At 34.0% G+C, this 20,547-nt stretch overlaps 1 protein-coding gene across 3 annotated transcripts in view; it reads left to right on the top strand.

Moving 5' to 3' along the window:
- The window catches only part of LOC114330367 (uncharacterized), a 249,884-nt gene extending 229,566 nt beyond the window's left edge, over positions 1-20,318 (top strand). Inside the window, exons 4-6 of one of the 3 annotated variants that reach the window (XM_050648541.1) lie at positions 4,410-4,588; positions 13,123-13,137; positions 19,871-20,318. In XM_050648541.1, the coding sequence (XP_050504498.1) occupies positions 4,410-4,588; positions 13,123-13,137; positions 19,871-19,938 (262 nt within the window). In that variant the 3' untranslated portion in view covers positions 19,939-20,318. Of the gene's footprint in view, positions 1-4,409; positions 4,589-13,119; positions 13,138-19,870 lie in introns of all 3 variants that reach the window. The other 2 variants (XM_050648540.1, XM_050648542.1) reach the window with 2 other exon arrangements.
- The last annotated feature ends 229 nt before the right edge of the window (positions 20,319-20,547 follow it).

The raw sequence follows: 20,547 nt of genomic DNA, 5'->3' as shown, positions 1-20,547 counted from the left end.
AGGGATATAAAATAGAAAACGTAACCCAATTACTAAGAGGAAAGGACAAATCGCCACTGCCACTTTTTGCACTTACTTTTAGTAAAGAGGAAAGTACAAAAAAAATGTTTAAAAAGTTAATGAAATTACCGAAATTTTAAACATGAAAGTGACCGATAGAAGCTTTCAGAAAACCGAATTTGATTCCACAATGTAAACGGTGTCAAGAGTACGGACATACACAAAATTATTGCAGAAGAGAACCGAGATGCGTAAAATGCATCGGGAAACATTTAACAAAAGATTGTAAGAAGCCACAAAATAAAGAACCCAAATGCGAACACTGTGGTGGTGCCCACCCAGCTAGTTATAGAGGTTGCACCACTGCTATAGCTCTTCAAAAATTACGGAACAAACAGAGACCTACAACCAAACTACAAAACAAGGCAGCAGACATGGAGAATCCTACGCAAATCCATCCAAGAGAGGTTAACCAAAACCAAACATATGCCCAAATAGCCTCTAACGAGCCAAAACAACTAGTAGAGAATGATCTCAATTCGATATCAAACATGCTACACATACTAATAGAACGCATGAACAATCAAGAAGAATTCAATAAAAAAATCCTAGAAAGGTTAAATAGCATAGAAACTAGTAGACGATAAAATGGTGGAAGAGTTAAGAATATTACATTGGAACGCAAACGGCCTCTTACAACATCAGCAGGGGATGCTGTTTACCTTAAATAACCAAAAAATCGTTATATGTTTAATATCAGAGACACACTTCACTAAACAAACATATATTAAACTGAGAGGATACCAAATATATCAAGCTCTTCACCCTAGAAACACAGCTAGTGGAGGAGCAGCAATAATCGTAAAGAATAATCTAATTCACTTCGAAAGAGAAAATATAGAGACTGAAGCCATCCAGGCAGCTAGTGTAAGTGTCAAAACAAAAAAATATGAAGTAACAGTAGCAGCTGCATATTTTCCACCCAAACATAATCTAAAAAAAGAAAATTATGTCCATTTGCTTAACACGCTTGGAGAAAAATTTATTATTGGTGCAGACTTTAATGCTAAAAACACTGTATGGGGTTCAAGGTTAACCAATACAAAGGGTAGAGAATTACATGCAGCAATAGAAAAGATAAACGGCAAATGGCACTCTACTGGAAAACCAACATATTGGCCCACTGATCAAAATAAAACACCCGACTTAATTGACTTTTTCATTTCAAGAAAAGTTGCAACAAATTTTATGAAAATAGAAGAAGTTGATGGTCTCAGTTCTGATCACTCTCTAATACTACTCACAATCAGTGAGCATATAATACTAAGAGAAAATAACCCAACATTAACCAATAACAGAACGGACTGGGCTAGCTTTAGACAGGAGTTAAGTGACAGAATTGAGCTTAATGTACCAATAAAAACTAATGAACAACTTGATGAAGAAACAGAGACACTAACCATAAATATACAACAAGCAGCTTGGAATAATACCAAACAAATTATAAGAAAAACGAAAGGACAAAATTATCCCAAAGAAATTCGAGAACTGGTGCAAAGAAAAAGAAAAGCCAGGAAGACATGGCAAAAAAGGAGAACTGGCGGTTTTCGATATTTGATTGCAAAAAACTCTTCGGGATTTCATCAATCAATGTTTAAAGAATATCTACGTACCTTGGTAACATTGAAATTTTTAGATAAATGTCCGATTTAGAGTTAAAAATGGCCGATTTCGCAATTTTCAAAATTTTCATTCGCTTATATAACAAAAACTATTAACTTAGAGAAAAATCACTAAAGACCTTTTTTGTTTGGAATGATTTAAAAAACCTAAAAAAAATTTTTCGATGCAAAAAGAATAATTTTAGGAAAAACCCCTAATCTTTCCCCTCGCCTGGCAAGGTCTTATGCTCTTCAGAATCGCCTGTCATTGTACAAATTTCTTCTAAATGACTTACTCAAACACATACTTAAATTTAAACCTTACAGGAGAAAGTTTATTTTACCCCCTAAATTTGCACTTTTCAATTCACCTGGTAGATACACGTGCACCGCTGATGCCTGCCAGGTCATGGTTTGTAGCCTTGGCGTGCTATGAATTATCACTAGACAAATTTCTAGCCTTACAGGACGACCGTTAGTCGGAGGGTTCACTAGCTCTTAGACTAAGTGTAGTCACTGCCCATGTATTTTAATGAGTGTCCGCACACAGCACTACTTAGTTAGCAGCCGGTCTATATGCGGGAGTGATCAGTCGACAGCGCGAGCCTAGCGTACTGGACATGCAGGTCGCTTGGGGACTTCTAGTAGTAGAGCTGTGTGCGGATACTCATTCATTACAATACATGGGCAGTGACTACTAAAGTAACTAATTGGTAACTAAAGTTACCACCTGGTTTCTTTTTAGTAGCTATGTGTGCAGAAGGTCACATTATCAATACTTCAATTTATATTGCTAGTTTTGAAAAATTGATAAAATCTCATCAAAAATGTGTTGAAATTTTCCATTTATAATTAATTATAAATTATTTCATTATCACAAATAATTTGTTAGTACGTTCTTTAACGGTAAAATATTGCAAAACCCCTAAATTTGAAAGAACCGCTTGGATTGACATGACATTTGGCATACACATAGATAATAAGTCAAAGAAAAAAGTGATATTGTGCCGATGTGTGCTTTTGCCCTGGGGGTGCTTTTCACCCCCATTTGGGGGTGAAAAATATACGACCAAAGTAATCCGGAAATGGATAAACTGACGAATTGTAAGTAACTTTTGTTCTATAGAGTTTTATCATTAAGTCAATATTTTTCGAGTTATTTGCCAGTGAATATGTTCATTTTTTCAACAAAATTTTTTTCGACCACGCTTTTAGACAGTTTTTCGCAAATAACTCAAAAAGTAAGTATTTTGTCGAAAAACACATTCTTAGTAAAAACATAGCCTGTAAAGAATTTTAAAAAATGGTGTATATATCACGTCTCTATACCTAGTAAAAGCAGAGTTATAGCTAATGAAAAATAGGTTCATATTCGTCAAATTCCAAATGGAATACTTTAACGTGAAATAACCAAAAATGAAGCACATTTCGGGGAAAACTCATTACAACTTATTTAAAGTGTTTAAAAAAAGCTTCATTTTTATTTTATAAAGGAAATTTTTAGCATCAAAAGTAAACAAATTACGCACAAAATAAAGTTAGTCTCTTTTTTTTGGTAAAAAAAATCGGGAAAATCACCTCCTAATTAGTATCTCAAATGAACTTAATCGTTACGACTTCACAAGTTTCTTGACTCGTGTATGTATTGTTTATATGATCTGTAAGTTTCATTGGTTCAAAGTCCTTATTTTTGAAAGGGCTGTAGTTAAAAGGGGTTAAACGAGTCACTGATCACGAATGTATGCAAATTTAGAAACACCAAATCTGAATCAATTTTTGTCTTACAGAAAAACAAAAGAATATAGGATATTCAGAAAAGCAAGGCTGACTGTTTTGTTTTTTGAGATTTTTGGTATCTAACAATTTTTAAGTTATTTTGAAAAAAAGCATATTTTTCAAAATTAAAATTTTTGAAAATTTTACTTTGAAACCAAATTTGTTCAAAAATAAGCACTTTGAATCGATGAAACTTACAGATCATATAAACACAACATAAAGAAAATAATTTGTGGAGCGGTAACGACTAATTTCATTTAAGTTTCTAATTAGGTGGTGCTCTTCCCAAGTTTTTTTGCCAAAACAAAAGGGACCAACTTTATTTTGAGCGTAACTTGCTTAAATTTGATGCTAGAAACTTTTTATAAAAACAGAAATAAAGCTTTTTTTAGAAACTTTAGAAAAGTTATAATGGGTTTTCCCCAAAAAGTGCTTAATTTATTGGATATTTCACGTCGAAATATTTTATTTGAAATTTGGCGAATATGAACCTATTTTTCATTGGCTATAACTCTGGTTCTACGAGGTCCAGAGACCTCACGCGTACACCATTTTTTTTTTACTTTTTTACAGGCTATATTTCTGCTAAGAACGTTTTTTTCGGCAAAATACCTACTTTTTGAGTTATTTGCGAAAAACCGTCTGAAAATGTGGTTATTTTGTTGAAAAATGAACATATTCACTCGAAAATAACTCGAAAAGTGTTTGACTTGGCGAAAAAGCTCTATAGAACCAAAGTTACTTAAAATTAGTCAGTTTATCCATTTCCGGACTTATTTTGGACATATATTTTTTCACCCCCAAGAGGGGGTGAAAGTCACCCCCAGGGCAAAACACACATCGGCACAGTATCACTTTTTTTCTTTGACATGTAAGCTATGCGTATGCCAAATTTCATGTCAATTTCAGCGGTTCTTTAAAATTTAGAGCAAAAACCGTGAAATAATGTACTATGTGGTTGTTATTTTGTAGAAAGAATTTACCAGTTCTACACTGGGATGTTGATAGACACACCTCTGGTCGTTTCTCCACCTACATAACAGCCACCGTTAATAGGAAGTCCCTTATTATCGGATCATTAATACACTGCGAACTTCGGATTCCTGACACAGGTTACGTTAAGATTGGAAGTCTACTTTATTATCCCGAGGGTAAGTAAAATATCTTTTTCTTCTTTTTGTATAGACGTGACTTTGTCTGTTTTTCCAATGTGTCTCTAGTAAGTTGTCGTTCCATCGTTTTCGTGGTCTTCCCACTGATCGTCTTCCTATTGGGGAACCGTCTCTCGCTGTCCTTACTACTCTATTTGTTGTCATTCGGCTTATGTGGTCATTCCACTCTATTCTTCTGTTTCTTACCCAGTTATTAATGCTATCCACTTTGCATCACTGTCGTATATCTGTACTTCTAGCTCTGTCCTATAGAGTAGAGTCTTAACATCGATTTTTCGAAGAGTTTTCATCTACGCTGTTTCGAGAAATCTGTGTCGGGTCGTGTTTCTGCCGCGTACCTATGTTATTGGTCTGATGACTTCGTAAAATCTGCCTCTCATTTCTTTTCCGATATTTTTATTTCTCCATATTGTGTCATTCAGGCAACCTGCGGCTCTGTTTGCTCTATTCACTTGATCTTCGACTTCTGTTTCGAGCCTTCCGTAGTTAGAGAGTGTATTACCTAGATATTTAAATTCCATCACTTGTTCTATTATCTGACCTTTCAGCTCCAGCTCCAGATCCAGATCTTATTGGATTTTCTGTTATAACCATGCATTTTTTTTTGAGGAAATTAACATGTTATATTTTTTGGCGGTTATGTTAAATTGGTGCAGCATACGTTGTAAATCATCTCCACTTTGAGAGATTAGTGTTGCATCGTCTGCATATCAGATTATTTTAAGTTGTTTTTCTCCCATTTGGTATCCTTTTTTAGTTCTTACTTTTTTATTATTTCGTCCACGATCAGGTTGAACAATAAAGGACTCAAGGTCTTATCCCATTGCCGGATTCAATTGGGTCAGTTAGTTCATCTTCCACTTTTACTTTTATTGTGTTGTTCTGGTAGATGTTTTCGATCCTTTTAATTATTCCTAGAGGTACCTCTCTTGAGTATAATAATTTATTCATCATTATCATCCAGCCTTCTGCATCCAAAGTTGAACATAGGCCTCCCCTAATTTCTTCCAATTTTGTCGGTCTTGGGCTTTCTGCAACCAATTCCCAGCAATCCTTTTGACGTCGTCTGTCCATCGTGTAGGTGGTCTACCTCTACTTCTTCTGTCTTCTCTTGGTCTCCACACTGTAATTTTTTGGGTCCACCTCCCGTCCTTTATTCTGGCTACATGACCCGCCCAATTCCACTTCAGCCATGCTACTCGCTCTATGACATCTGTGACGCCTGTCCTTCTTCTGATTTCTTCGTTTCTGGCCCTGTCTCTGAGAGTCAGTCCAAGTAGTGACCGTTCCATTCTTCTTTGGACCACTCTAAGTTTCGTTGCTGTGGCCTGGGTTAACGATAATGTTTCAGCGCCGTAAGTCATGACTGGAAGCACACATTGGTAGAACGTCTTCCTTTTCAAATAATTTGGCAAGTTGCTCTTGAAGATGTCTGATAGAGCTCCATATGCGGCCCATGCTAAGGTAATCCTTCTCTGTAATTCAGCAGTTTGATTGTCCCTGGCAATTTGGATTTCATGCCCTAAGTATTTATATTTATGGACCAATGCTATTTCGTTGACGTCGACTTTTGGATTTTCGCTTGGTACCAGGTTTGTCATGTATTGTGTATTTCCAAAATTTACGTTTAAACCAACTTTTTTACATGCGGCATCTAACTCAGTAAGCATAGTTCTAATCTCTTTTAAGTTGTCTGTTATAAGAACTATGTCGTCTGCGAATCGTAGGTGGGAGAGCCTTTCACCGTCGACATTTATTCCTTTGGCGTCCCACTCCAATCGTTTGAAAGCATGTTCAAGGACTGCCGTAAAGAGTTTGGGAGATAACGTATCTCCCTGTCTAATTCCTCTTTTGATTTTTATAGATTTGGTATCTTTGTGTAGTCGGACGGCCATGGTTGCATTATTGTATATGTTCGCTATCAGTTTGGAGTACCGATAATCTATACAACTTTCCTCCAATGCTCTCATTATGCTGTTAATTTCAATCGTATCAAATGCTTTGCGAAAGTCTACGAAAGCTAGGACCAATGGTCGGTTGTATTCGATAGATTTTTCTATAATTCCTTTTATGCAGTGTAGGTGGTCGTTAGTGCCAAAGTTTTTCCTAAAACCCGCCTGTTCTCTAGGTTGGTAAAAATCCAATTTTGTTTCCAGTCTATTTGTTATTATTCTTGTGAATAACTTGTAGAGGTGGTCTAATAGGCTTATGGGCCGGTAATTTTCGAGGTCTGTTGGATCGCCTTTTTTGTGTAATAAGATGGTAAGTGCACTGTGCCATCTTGTAGGTGTTTCACTTTGGTGCAGGCATAAGTTGAACAATTCCTTTATGCTGTTTAAAAGTCTGTCTCCTCCAATCTTTACGGCTTCTATAACGATATTGTCTTCTCCCGGAGCTTTATTTCTTTTCATTTTTCTCAATGTGTTCCTGATTTCGTCTGTTGATATATCAGGCATCAATTCCGATCCTTGGTTGACTAACCTTTTTCCTGAATCTTCTAGCGACTCATCATGGTTTTGTTGGCTGTTGTACAGTTCTGTATAGAAGTCTTCTACTACCCTTAATAATTCATCTCTGTTGATGATGATATTTCCATCTCTATCCTTTAATTTGGTAATTTCTTTTTTGCCATTTGTTAATTTTCTTCTTAGAACTTTGAGGCTCTTGTTATTTTCAATTTTTTGTTGAATTTGTTCGTTTTTATATTTTCGGTTGTCCGTCCTAATAGATTTTTGTATTCTTTTACTTATCTCTCTAAGTTCGTGGTGTTCTTTATTTCTATTACTTTGCATTTTTCTCCGCTCTTCCATTAATGCTTGTGTTTGGGGGCTTACTCTTTTGTTATGTGATGTCTTTTGGCAGTGTATCTTCTAGCTTTCTTCTATAGCTTGTATTATAATGTCATTAAGGGTGTTAACATTTAGGTCTGTATTCCTGTCGCTTTCGAGAATGCTGTTGATATGTTCTTCAAATGCATTTATATTTTTAGGCTCGGTCCAGGTAGTTGTGGACTTCTTTTTGATCATGCGGTATCTCTCTTTCCCAAGGTCTATTTCTATAGAGGCTTTTACCATTCTGTGGTCGCTACCTGTTGAAAACTGGTTTAGAACTGTAACGTCTTTAAAGATTTGCTTCTTGTCGGTGATTATAAAATCGATCTCGTTTCTAGTTTTTCCATTTGGGCTCTGCCACGTCCATCTACGATGTTCTTTCTTGTAGAAGAAGCTATTCATTTGAAATAGATTTTTCTCCAGCAGGAAACTAAGTAAAGTTTCACCGCGTTCGTTTCTATCTCCCAAACCAAATTTTCCCAGTGATGTTTCTGTATCGTCTGCCTTTCTCCCCATTTTAGCGTCAAAGTCACTGCATATTATGGTATAGTGTGTTGTTGTATCATTTAAGGCTAGAACAATGTCATCGTAGAATTCCTCTACTTCGTAGTCCGCATGGTCACTTGTTGGGGCATATACCTGTACGATTTTTAAGGCATACCGTTTATTTAGTTTTAAGGTTAAAGAAGCTACTCTAGTAGAGAAACTTTTTACTGATATGATGTTGCTTTCATGCTTTCTATGTACAAAGAAGCCAACGCCTCCTGTTGTTTCAGTTTCACTACCGATCTGATAGAATAAATGACCTGATTTCAGCTTTTTCAGGCTTTCTCCTCTCTGTTGTACCTCGCTGACGCCTATCACATCCCATTTAATTTTCGACATTTCTGCTTCCATCTCTATGATTCGTTCTTCAGTTGCCAGGGATCTAGCATTATATGTAGCGACGTTGAGTTTTAAGGGTTTTCTAGGTTTGGTATGTTTACTTGTCATAATCTTGTCCCCCCCAGAATCCGAGTTCGTGGGACAGACTATCAGTTTAGTGCGAGATTCTGGAAGTTTTTTCCTACTTGCCTGGGGTACTTCACTTTTAGATAATGACATTTTCATTTTGTTTTAGGGGGTATTTGGCGTGATTTTAAAACCTGCCGCGCTTGCCAAGACGTGTTGGCCGGTTTTTATCGGAATTACATTTCCTTAATTCCAGTTGTTACAGTTATTCCGCTGATACTCGGTCGTCAGAGCCTCGTTTGTGGTAACAGGGTTCACCAACGTGAAGGTCAGGTTGACATTTGAGTAGGAGAGGCTATTTGAGACGCATCACTACCCCATCAGAACCCCATAATACACTTTTATTAAATCTAAAAAATACTAAAATAGTTATTTATGAAACAATTTGTAAAGTATGCTTTTTGCGAACGCACGCTATGTTTAGATCACGAGCGATAACGGAGCGAGTGCTATACATCGCGTAAGTTCGCAAAAAGTACTTCACGCACAGTTTTATACAATATTTTATCTACGATAAACAAATAAAGAAACTGTAACTCTTCGTCACTGGAATTCATTTCTATTATACAATTTTTAGAACTTTGACATTTACAAATTCTAATTTTGTTGTAATTTATTGCTCATTATGTCATCACCATGACAACGCGAAAGTTAAGGATATTTGATTATATGAAAGTATGTCAAAAACAGTGCGAGAAAGTAAATCCCATTTAAAATACATTGTTACTTCACGCACACTTTAAACCCTTCACACTTGTTTTTGACACACTTTCATATACCTAATCAAATAACCTTAACTGTCGCGTTTTCATGGTGATGGCATTGTCAGCAATAAATTACGACAAAAGTTTTGACAGTTTTGTGGTTTGAAAGAAGTTAGAATTTTTAAATGTCAAAGTTCTAAAAGTTCTAAAAGAAATTAATTCCAGTGACGAAGAGTTACAGTTTTTTTATTTGTTTATCGTAGATAAAATATTGTATGAAACTGTGCGTGAAGTACTTTTTGCGAACTTACGCGATGTATAGCACTCGCTCCGTTGTCGCTCCTGCTCTAAACATCGCGTGCGTTCGCAAAAAGCATACTTCAGTTCGTGAAGTATGCTTTTTGCGAACGCACGCGATGTTTAGAGCACGAATTCCACTCTGTATTCGAATTCTCAGTTTAGACCTGAGAATACACCTTATGCGACGTTGTTTTCTCATTGCTTTACTACACCATGAAATCATGGCCATTTAAGAACAACAATGTAAAAAATGGAAACTTTGGGCCTATCGCAGAAGATTACGAATCTCACTTGTGCATTGAATCACCAATGTCGAGGTGGTAAGACAAACCAAAAAGGAAGGTAGGCAGGTATATTTATTATTGAAAAGCGGAAACAGTTTTACGGAAAAACTCAGGATGTAAATGTATCAATTACTTCAAGGTAGAATTCAAGAAATAGTAAGTGAAAAAAAATTCAATAGAAAATATTCTTCGGCAATTGTGCAACTGCATCATTACTATCTCTTTAAGATAGCACTTCTGAAAATACGCATATAGTCTTGATGATTACAACCTTCCAAACGAATACTGCACTTGAAAAAAAAGAAAACTGGATATTATAAATTAGTAAATTGAGCGTGTACCTATTATAAAAAAAGTTTTAAAATGCCCCATTTACTAAAATTTTTTCTCCAAAGATAAGTTTTATCAAAGGTAATATCACGAGTCCTCTAAATTTTATCGATAAATTTTTTTGTTTTCACGAAAACTTCTTTATTTGGTAAAATTACGAAAACAAACCGAATGATAAAACCACGAGTCCGAAGGACGAGTGATTTTATCCATTTCGGTTTGTTTGAGTGATTTTACCCTAAATAAAGAAGTTTAAGTATGAAAACGAAAAAATTTATCAAGCAAAATTTAGAGGACGAGTGGTATTTGAAAAGATTATTTTGTGAACCAATATGTATTATTAGTAAATACGGGCATCTGTGAAATATTTTTAAGACAACTAGGATCAATGTCTTAAGTAGGTTATAGATAAATTATTTTATATTTTTAAATTTAGGGTACCTTAAGTTTTATCAGGGAAGAGACTGTTTTATCAAGGAAGAGGCTGTTTTATCAGTATTACACTCAATGATTGGCTAGAACGACGCGTGGTGATTGGCTGAAAAAGCAAAAACGTCAGAATTTGACAGGTGAAAAAAATAATCAAATATATTATAAAAATTATGACGAACGAAAGTTTCACTTGTAATATTAACAATATTAAAAATAAAATTTTATTACAACTAATAAAATTTGCAAGCCAACGAATCGCCGGAGCTATGAAAGATGAGTCGCCGGACCTATGAAAGCCGAGGGATATATATCAGGTTGTGTCTCACTACCCGCCTGTCCTGCACGGTAAAATTACAACAAAGATTATTTCCCAATACTTAGAATAGGAGTAGAACTACTAAAAATAATAAATAATCATTTCGTTGTGAACCGAAACAAGAGCCGCCTTATTTTACTTAGTTCTTCTTCTTCTTTGAGTGCCTCTCCTATCGGAGATTGGATATCATTAGGGCGATTCTAATTTTATTTACTGCTGTTTTGAACAATTCGTTAGTGGTACAGCCAAACCACTCTCTCAAATTTCTCATCCAGGACATTCTTCTACGGCCTGTATTTGGATTTAGTTAGTTCAGAGAGTACCAAAAGCACTCTAACTAGTTTCAACTCTTCTAAGAGTTTCTTCAGAGAGCGCATATTTGATTCTCTCTGAACCACTAAAATTCTGGCCGCCAGCCTCGATCCACAAACGAAAGATCATGACGACATGGATGCCGTAGCGGCATCTGTTAAAAATGAACGAAAGTTTTACTTTTAATATTAACAATATTAAAAATAAAATTTTATTAGAACTAATCTTCTGGTTTCTTCTTCTTAAAGTGTCGTCTCCTCAATGGAGGTTGGCTACTACAATTGCAAACTCTTCTCTGTCTTCAGCTGCTCTTATTAGCTGTTCAAAATTTAACCCTGTCCATTGTCGGATATTTCTGAGCCACGATAGTCTTTTCCTTCCTAGTCCTCTCTTTCCCTTGATCTTTCCTTTCACTATAAGTTGAGCATATTGGTACTTATTATTTCTCAGTATGTGGCCCAGGTATGATGTTTTTCTAACTTTCACTGCGTTGAAAAGTTCTCTTGCCTTGTCTATTCTGTGCAGCACTTCTTAGTTTGAGGTATGCGATTGAGGATACGAAATTTTGAGAATTCTTCGGTAGATCCACATTTTAAAGGCCTCCAACTTATTTATGGTCGATGTTTTAAGGGTCCATGTCTCAACTGCATAGGGAAGGGTCGACCAGACGTAGCATTTGGATGAACGTAGTCGAATTTCGAGATTTATTCGAGAATCACAAAGCAGTTTTTTGATTTTTTCGAAAGATTTTCTGGCCTGTTCTATTCTGGATCTTATTTCTAGATCAGGATTTAGGCTGCTATCGATCCAACATCCCCAAGTACTTAAATCTATTGACTTGTTCTAAAATGTGCCCATTTATTGTGCAAGGTTGAGGTACGTTTTGGTTTTTTCGGATTGACATCACTTTGGTTTTTTTAATGCTTATTTTCATACCAAACTGCTCACAGGTCGAGTTGGTCTTATCGATAAGTCGTTGTAGACCCAAGTCGGAATCCGCAACCAACACCGTATCATCGGCGTATCTGATGCTGTTGATATTTACGCCATTAACCTTGACTCCATCCTCGGAGTCCTTCAGTGCCTCATTAAATAGAAACTCGGAGTAAAGATTAAACAGTAGAGGCGACAGAACACATCCCTGTCTAACTCCCCTCCTAATTTCTACTTCTGCGGATGTGGAACCCTCGATCCTAACTCTGGCGTTTTGGTTCCAGTACAAGTTCTTTAGCAAATTGATGTCTTTTATATCTAAACCGACTTCTTGCAAACGTTTTAATAGTAGGTCGTGTCTTACTCTATCAAATGCTTTTTCGAAGTCTATAAAGCATATAAATATATCTTTCTGTTGGTTGTGGTATTTTTGCGCGAGAACTAGTAAATTGAAGAGGGCTTCTCTCGTTCCCATGCCGGCTCTGAATCCAAACTGATCGTCTCCGATGATTGTTTCGCACTTTCTATAGATACGATTATGTACGACTTTTAACAGGACTTTTACTGCATGACTCATAAGGCTTATCAGACGGAACTCATTGCAGTGTTGTGGGTTTGGCTTTTTGGTAGTGGGATGAATATTGACTCTAGCCAGTCTTGGGGTATTTTACCTGTATTATAAATGCGATTGAATAAACGGACAAATATTTTGATCTTTTCTTCGCTGATTAGTTTCAACGTTTCTGGGTATATTCCATCTGGACCTGGGCTTTTATCTTCTGGTTACACTAGATTATAAAAATTATGTTTATATAATATTTATTTACTTCGTCTTGTTTAAATAACTGAAGCCATTGGTAAGAGATGGGATTAAGTCGTTTTTTAATTTACCATGCCATGTTATGATTTTTTTTTCTATTATATTGGTATTCTCTTATCTTTGATATCTTCTTGTTGCACCAATGGCTTCAACTTGTTTATTATTTACTTACATCGAAAATTTCTCATAAATATGAAGTTACAAACGTATTTGCTCAAAATACTTTTTTCTTTTTAGTAGATTCGAAGGATATGGGTAAGTTATAATATAAGATATAAGCCAAAATAAGCCTGAAATATGATATGTTTCTAAACAAATGTAAAAAATTAAGAATTTAAATTTTTTAAGTAAATTAAAATGTTACATATAGTCGGAAAAATGAAAGAATACCCATGAGCGATCACATCAATCACATATTTTGTATTTGCTGTTTTTTTTTCATAAATAACAAACGAGAGAAATAGATTATTAATAATCCGAATAATATGTGATTGATGTGATCGTTCATGGGTATTCTTTCATTTTTCCGACTGTAGATACACTGACTTACTATAAGAATCGAACGTAGAAAAGCTAATAGTAAAAACTAAAACTACCCTATGTACAATGTACATCGTGCTTAGTTTTGCCGTTTCCATCACCTTACTTTCTATATTTTATCAATGTGATTTTCATCCCTATTGCAGCATGTTTTCTTGTATTTATTGGTATAATATAATATCGCCGGTCCGAAACAAGAATGACGTAACTGCAAATTTTGCTAATTCCTGTTTATTGCGTAATTAATTTCTAAAATACTTTGTACAGATGATACAATAGCGACAGAACTGTAACTTTGTGCTGCCAGTGTTGCCAATCGGCGTATAATTATCCGATTTGCGTATCTTTTTGATAGTTGTCGTATCTTCTTCGTATCTTTAAATAAATCGGATATTTGCGTATATTTTTCAGTGTATCTATCAATCTACTACAACAGACTAATAACAAAAATTAACTTCTCCGGAAAAAATCCGCTTCTCATTCATATATTCCCAACAACACATTAATTTTCTTTGGTTCCACCCAAATTTCTATAAATAGCCTATATATCGGATGAATTTTAGCGACATCCGATACTTTTCATGGTAATTATGATAAGAAGGGACCTGTGCGAATTGATTTGTTTAAAATTTAAATGCACAATGCACAAATGTTTCCACTTAAGGCATACTGATCCAACTGAAATTTCAAAAACAGGGATTCTGCCGTCCGATTTTATTTATGGGTTTTTTGTCTTTGATAGCCACTGCACGATTTAGTTTAATTTTTATTTTATGTAGTGCAATTCTTAAGTTAACGTCTGTTGAAATAAGTTTTGGTTTGTGATATACTATTTGTTTCCTAATGTAAAGAAGTATTTTCATTGCTATTTGTTCTACCATTTTCAAACGCTAGTGTAGAAAGGGTTTTCAGTAATGTATTCAATATAAAAAAAGATAAAATAAAACAGGAGGATCCTAATCCTAAGGGATGGGATGGGGGGGGGTTATAACTACTGGATGGTCTCTGGGAGGGGTCGCCCCCAAAATCGCAACTTTGAACTTTGAAACGAGAAGTATAAAAAAAAAATATGCCTGTAATTTTTTGAGCATTATAAAGTGAGTACAAAGACGTACAAATTTTTTTGTAATTCCATCTTCAATTTACCCTACACCTCTCGTAGGCTGTTATTGATGAGGTAGAGTTGTTACTATTTTGGGTCGCACCCCTCTGGGTTGTATGGAGAGCTCAAAGTACATCCAAATGCTATAACCCCAAACCCTATCTCCCCGGTTACGCATATGAGCGTATCTTTTCGTGAGAAATCGGATCTTTTTCGAGCGATCATCGGATAATCTAGAGAAATGCGGTTGGCAACACTGGCTGAGGCACTACAGGGTAGTTGCGTCGTTATTAAAATATGCACAAATTTAGATCTTGTTTTAGATGAATAATGACGCAACTGTAAATAGGTATTGAAAATGGGGGGACTAAATTAAGATAATGAAATTCGGACCAATAGGGATGAAAATAAAAGCCATATCTGTAAGAATAATCGGCATACTAAATATTTAAAAATAGTTTTTTTGTACAGAAAAATTTTAAGATCATAAATGACGCAACTGTAGATGAGGTTGAAAATGGGGGGATCCAAGTAAGATAATGAAATTCTACACCAATGGGGATGAAACTAGAAGCCATCATTGTAAGAATATACGCCATACCGATGCTCCGGATGGTTACTCTTTATTTAGTCCCTATTTGAAATATTTAAAAATCGTTTTTTTGCCCTCTTGATAAAGTTGGCTTTTTTCAGTTACGTCATTCTTATTCCGGACCGACGCGCGGCGATATTTATGGATTATCATCGAAAGCCGACATGATCAACAGAAAAGAAGATGAATTTGGTCTTTTTCTAGTGACATTATTGTGTGTGAATCTGTCTTTTGAATTTACTCCTAGTTTACAAACGGTGTATAGGTATATATTATAAAACAACAGTGCCTTACTTTGACGAACAACCTACTTGTAATAACAAGATCAAAAGAACAATAACAATAGTTAAAAGACATAACCGGAAGATTGGAGACTGCGAAAAAGAGGGCTAAAAATCAACGAAACAAAAAAAAAACTAAATACATGTTTCTGAGAAGCGGTAAAGAATGCCTGGATGAAAATTTAATAGTAATTAACTGCTCGAACGACAAGACATATATAATTCAATTACAGAAAAAAACTTCACTTATCTGGAGGTAAATATCAATAATCACCAATCGCTGAAAATCTAGAACGGAGCAAAATGGATATAAGTGCATGAGCACTGAATAACCAACTAAATAAGCTAAAATCCATGTATTGGGACCGTGCAAGTTCGGCAAAGCGACACACCTGTTTCTACGCTCTGCAACTTTATTCGCACTTTTAATTATATTGGCCAATTATATTAGTCCTGGTTACTGGATAATTGTCAAGGCCATAATCCAAAAAAATAATAAGAAGAAAAAATAATATTCAGGTTATGTTATTAAAACGCAAACAATTTTATGTAGTAAATAAGATTAGTTATTAAAATGCAGTACTGCAACCAAAATACAATTAATTAAATTTACCTTTATATAATAATTGCATATCATATCAATATTGTGGACCAATATACAGAGTGTAACAAAAATACAGGTCATAAATTAAATCGCATATTCTGGGACCAAAAATAGTTCGAATGAACCTAACTTACCTTAGTACAAATATGCACATAAAAAAAGTTATAGCCCTTTGAAGTTACAAAATGAAAATCGATTTTTTCGAATATATCGAAAACTATTAAAGATTTTTTATTGAAAATGGATATGTGGCATTCTTATGGCAGGAGCATCTTAAAGAAAAATTATAGTGAAATTTGTGCTCCCCATAAAAATTTTATGGGGGTTTTGTTCCCTTAAACCCCCCCCCCCCCAAACTTTTCTGTACGTTCCAATTAAATTATTATTGTGGTACCATTAGTTAAATTCAATATTTTTAAAACTTTTTTGGCTCTTAGTATTTTTTCGATAAGGCAGTTTTTATCGAGTTGCGGCTTCTTTTTTAATATGTTTACATAAAAATTTTATGGGAGTTTTGTTCCTTTAAACCCCCCAAATGTTTGTGTACGCTCCAATTAAACTATTATTACGATACCATTACTTAAACAAAATGTTTTAAAAACTTTTTTGCCTCCTTGTATTTTTTCGAGAAGGCAACTTTTATCGAGATATGGCTTCTTTTTTAATACGGTTCAAAATATACCTAAAAATGTAAATCATCCATAAATTTTCATATTATTACCAAGTCTCCATAATCGTACTTAACCATATACAAATATGTGGTGGATTTGACAAATATTCAAAATATCTCGATAAAAAGTGACTTTTCGAAAAAGTCCTAAGAGCCAAAAAAGTTTTAAAAACATTGTGTTTAAGTAATAGTACTACAATAATAATTTAATTGGAACGTACACAAAAGTTTGGGGGGTTTAAAGGAACTAAACCCCCATAAAATTTTTATAGGGTGTCCAAAGGTCACTATAATTTTTTCTTAAGATCCTACTGTCATAGGAATGCCACATGTCCATTTTTAATAAAAAATCTTTAATAGTTTTCGATATATTGGAAAAAATCGATTTTCATTTTGTAACTTCAAAGGGTTTTAACTTTTTTATATGCACATTTGTACTAAGGTAAGTTAGGTTCAATCAAACTATTTTTGGTCCCAGAATATGTGATTAAATTTATGACCTGTATTTTCGTTACACCCTGTATAATTTTTCTTCTTGAACGACAGTAGGTATCAAATGTACGTCAATTTGACAATTTCAATTGACAATATGAATTATTTAAGAAAGTTGCAATATTTCTCCGCTATTCGCGCGCGATCGTTTCTAATATCGCTTCCAAGTACTTGCACACCGCAATGCTCTATCTCTATAGGACTGTCATACGAATGGTTACATTGTACAGATGCGAACCGTGGACACTGAACAAAGATTACAAAAAAAGATGTATACTGACCTCGTTTAAACCCACTTTTTACGTCGTTAATTACCAATGGTGGACCCATGAAGACTAGGCTGATTAAAATTAAATTAAAAAAAGATGTATTGACCTCGTTTAAACCCACTTTTTACGTCGTTAATTACCAATGGTGGACCCATGAAGACTAGGCTGATTAAAATTATATTAAAAAAAAATAAATAAAAAAGTCAATAAATAAATAAAAATATTAGATAATGTAAAAATGAAGGTGTAAACTATTCAGTGACTGCAGCGTTAGATAAACGTTAATTACATAAAATATTAAAATCCTTTTTAAATTAACCTATAAATGTCTTTTTAATACGGGGCGAAAATATTTAACTGCGAGTCAGAGCACCACTACAGGCTGTCCTGAAGATACCAAGAGGTTGAAATGGACCATAGACAGATGGTAGTGGTTTCTGAATCGTAATTAAATCTCAACTGCCTTTACCTACCTGCTTTTTTACTCACGTATTGAGTACTAGGAAGCAGATCTGTTGATCTTTACCTTAATAAATTGATGTGTTGATAATAGTACATTCTTTCACGGTTTTTGCTGTAAATTTTAAAGAACCGCTTGGATTGACATGAAATTTGGTATAGGCATAGCTAACATGTCAAACAAAAAAAGTGATATGGTGCCGATGTGTGCTTTTGCCCTGGGAGTGAGTTTGGCCCCATCTCGGGGGTGAAAAAATATATGTCCAAGATAAGTTCCGAAATGGATAAACTGACTAATTTTAAGAAACTTTTGTTCTATAGAGTTTTTTCACCAAATCAATACTTTCGAGTTATTTGCAAGTGAATATTCTGTTCATTTTTCAACAAAATAACCACGTTTTTAGACGGTTTTTCGCAAATAACTCAAAACGTAAGCATTTTGCAAAAAAAATATTCTTAGCAAAACTATAGCCTATAAAAAAGTGAAAAAAAAATGGTGTATATATTAGGTTTCTATACCTAACAAAAGCAGTGTTAAAGCTAATGAAAAATAGGTTCATATTTGAAAAATTTCAAATACAATAATTCAATGTGAAATATCCAAATACTGAAGCATTCTTGGGGAAAACACATTACAACTTTCTTAAAGTGTTTAAAAAAAGCTTTATTTCTGTTTTTATAAAAAAAATTCTAGCATCAAATGTAAGCAAGTTAAGCTCAAAATAAAGTCGGTTCCTTTTGTTTTGGCAAAAAAAATCAGGAAGATCACCCCCCAATTGGCAATTTAAATGAAATTAATCGTTACGGCTTCACAAGTTACTTTACTTATGTTGTGTTTATATGATCTGTAAGTTTCATCGATTCAAAGTGCTTATTTTTGAAAAAATTTGGTTTTAAAGTAAAAATTTTAAAAATTTTAAGTTTGAAAAAAATGCTTTTTTCAAAATAACTTAAAAATTGTTAGATATACCAAAAATTTTAAACAATAAAAAAAGTCGGCTTTGCTTTTCTGAATATTTTGTATTTTTTGTGTTTCTAAATTTGCATACACTCGTGATAAGTGACTCGTTCAAGCCGTTTTAACTACAGCTCTTTCAAAAATAGGGACTTTGAACCGATGAAACGTACAGATCATATTACCAATACATACGCGAGTAAAAAACTTGTGAAGTGGTAACAATTAATTTCATTTGAAATGCTAATTAGGGGGTGACTTTCCCGATTTCTTACCAAAAAAAAGACCAACTTTGTTTTGAACGTAACTTGTTTACTTTTGATGCTAAAATTTTTTTAAGAAAACCAAAATAAGCATTTTTTAACGACTTTAAAAAAGTTGAAATGAGTTTTCCCCAAAAAATGCTTCGTTTTTTTGGGTTATGGCACGTTAAAATATTCGATTTGGAATTTGACGAATATGAACCTATTTTTTATTAGCTATAACTCTGCTTCTGCTAGGTATAGTGGCCTAATATATACATCTTTTTTTCACTTTTTAGGTGCTATATGTTTGATAAGATTTTTTTTTCGACCAAATACTTACCTTTTGAGTTACCAAATACTTACCTTTTGCGAAAAACTGTCTGAAAACGTGGTTATTTTGGAGAAAAATTAACATATTCACTCGCAAATAACTCGAAAAGTATTAACTTGGTGAAAAAACTTTATAGAACAAATAAATGTTGCTTAGAATTAGTCATTTTATCCATTTCCGGACTTATTTGGAACATATATTTTTCACCCCCAAAAGGGGGATCACTTTTTTTCTTTGACTTGTTAGCTATGTGTATGCCGAGCTTCATGTCAATCCAAGCAATTATTTAAAATTTAGAGGTTTTGCAATATTTTACCTTTAAAGAACATACTATAAAAGATTTTATTTTTAAATATTTTTTCTTTTAAAAACACTTGGGTTTCGCCTCTCCATTTTTTTAAAAATTATTTTATTTGAAAATGTCTATATCAATTGTTTTAACTTTTAGGTTTAAGACCTGACTTACCAACTTCTGCAGTTCATGGACTTTGTCTATTGTTGTGGAAAATTTTATAAATTAATCAAAAAGAAGAAATTTTGTGTTTCCATAAGTCTTTTTCCATAAGATTGAATCCCAACGATGGTCTTGTTAACTCGATTCTTTCGACAGAATATAAAATGAAAAATAATATTTACTCACATTACTTCAATTCTAAAATCAAATTCGGTCCTTTTATATACAAAACTAGGTTTATTTTAAGCTGATAACCGAGTTTATTTTTATAAATATTTTATTATATACATTATACATTATATTATAAATGTTCATGTTATATCATTTCCTGAATTTGTATCTGCATTCAATGTATCAGAACTGTAAGTAGAACCACCGTCCAAAGATACGATAATTTTAAATCATTGTATAAAATTAGTAATAAACGTTGGTGTAAAAAGTGTTTTAATTAATTTAAATTATTTATTATCCTCTGCAACCACTGATGTGAAACAATACCATTTGTAGAAAATAAAAAACGTAGATACAGATGATTAAAAAAAATAAAAACTGGCAAACGTTGTAAGAAAATATTTCATTTATTTACAAATCAAAAAAGTCAATTCAACCTTCCCAGTAAATTACGCCCAATCTCAGCTATTTGATATTTTAAAACTACTTTTGGGAAAGAT

The sequence above is a fragment of the Diabrotica virgifera genome, chromosome 4, assembly GCF_917563875.1.
Source record: "Diabrotica virgifera virgifera chromosome 4, PGI_DIABVI_V3a".
NCBI lineage: Eukaryota > Metazoa > Arthropoda > Insecta > Coleoptera > Chrysomelidae > Diabrotica > Diabrotica virgifera.
The sequence above is the reverse complement of the archived record's forward strand: the minus strand, read 5'-3'. Positions and strand labels throughout refer to the sequence as shown.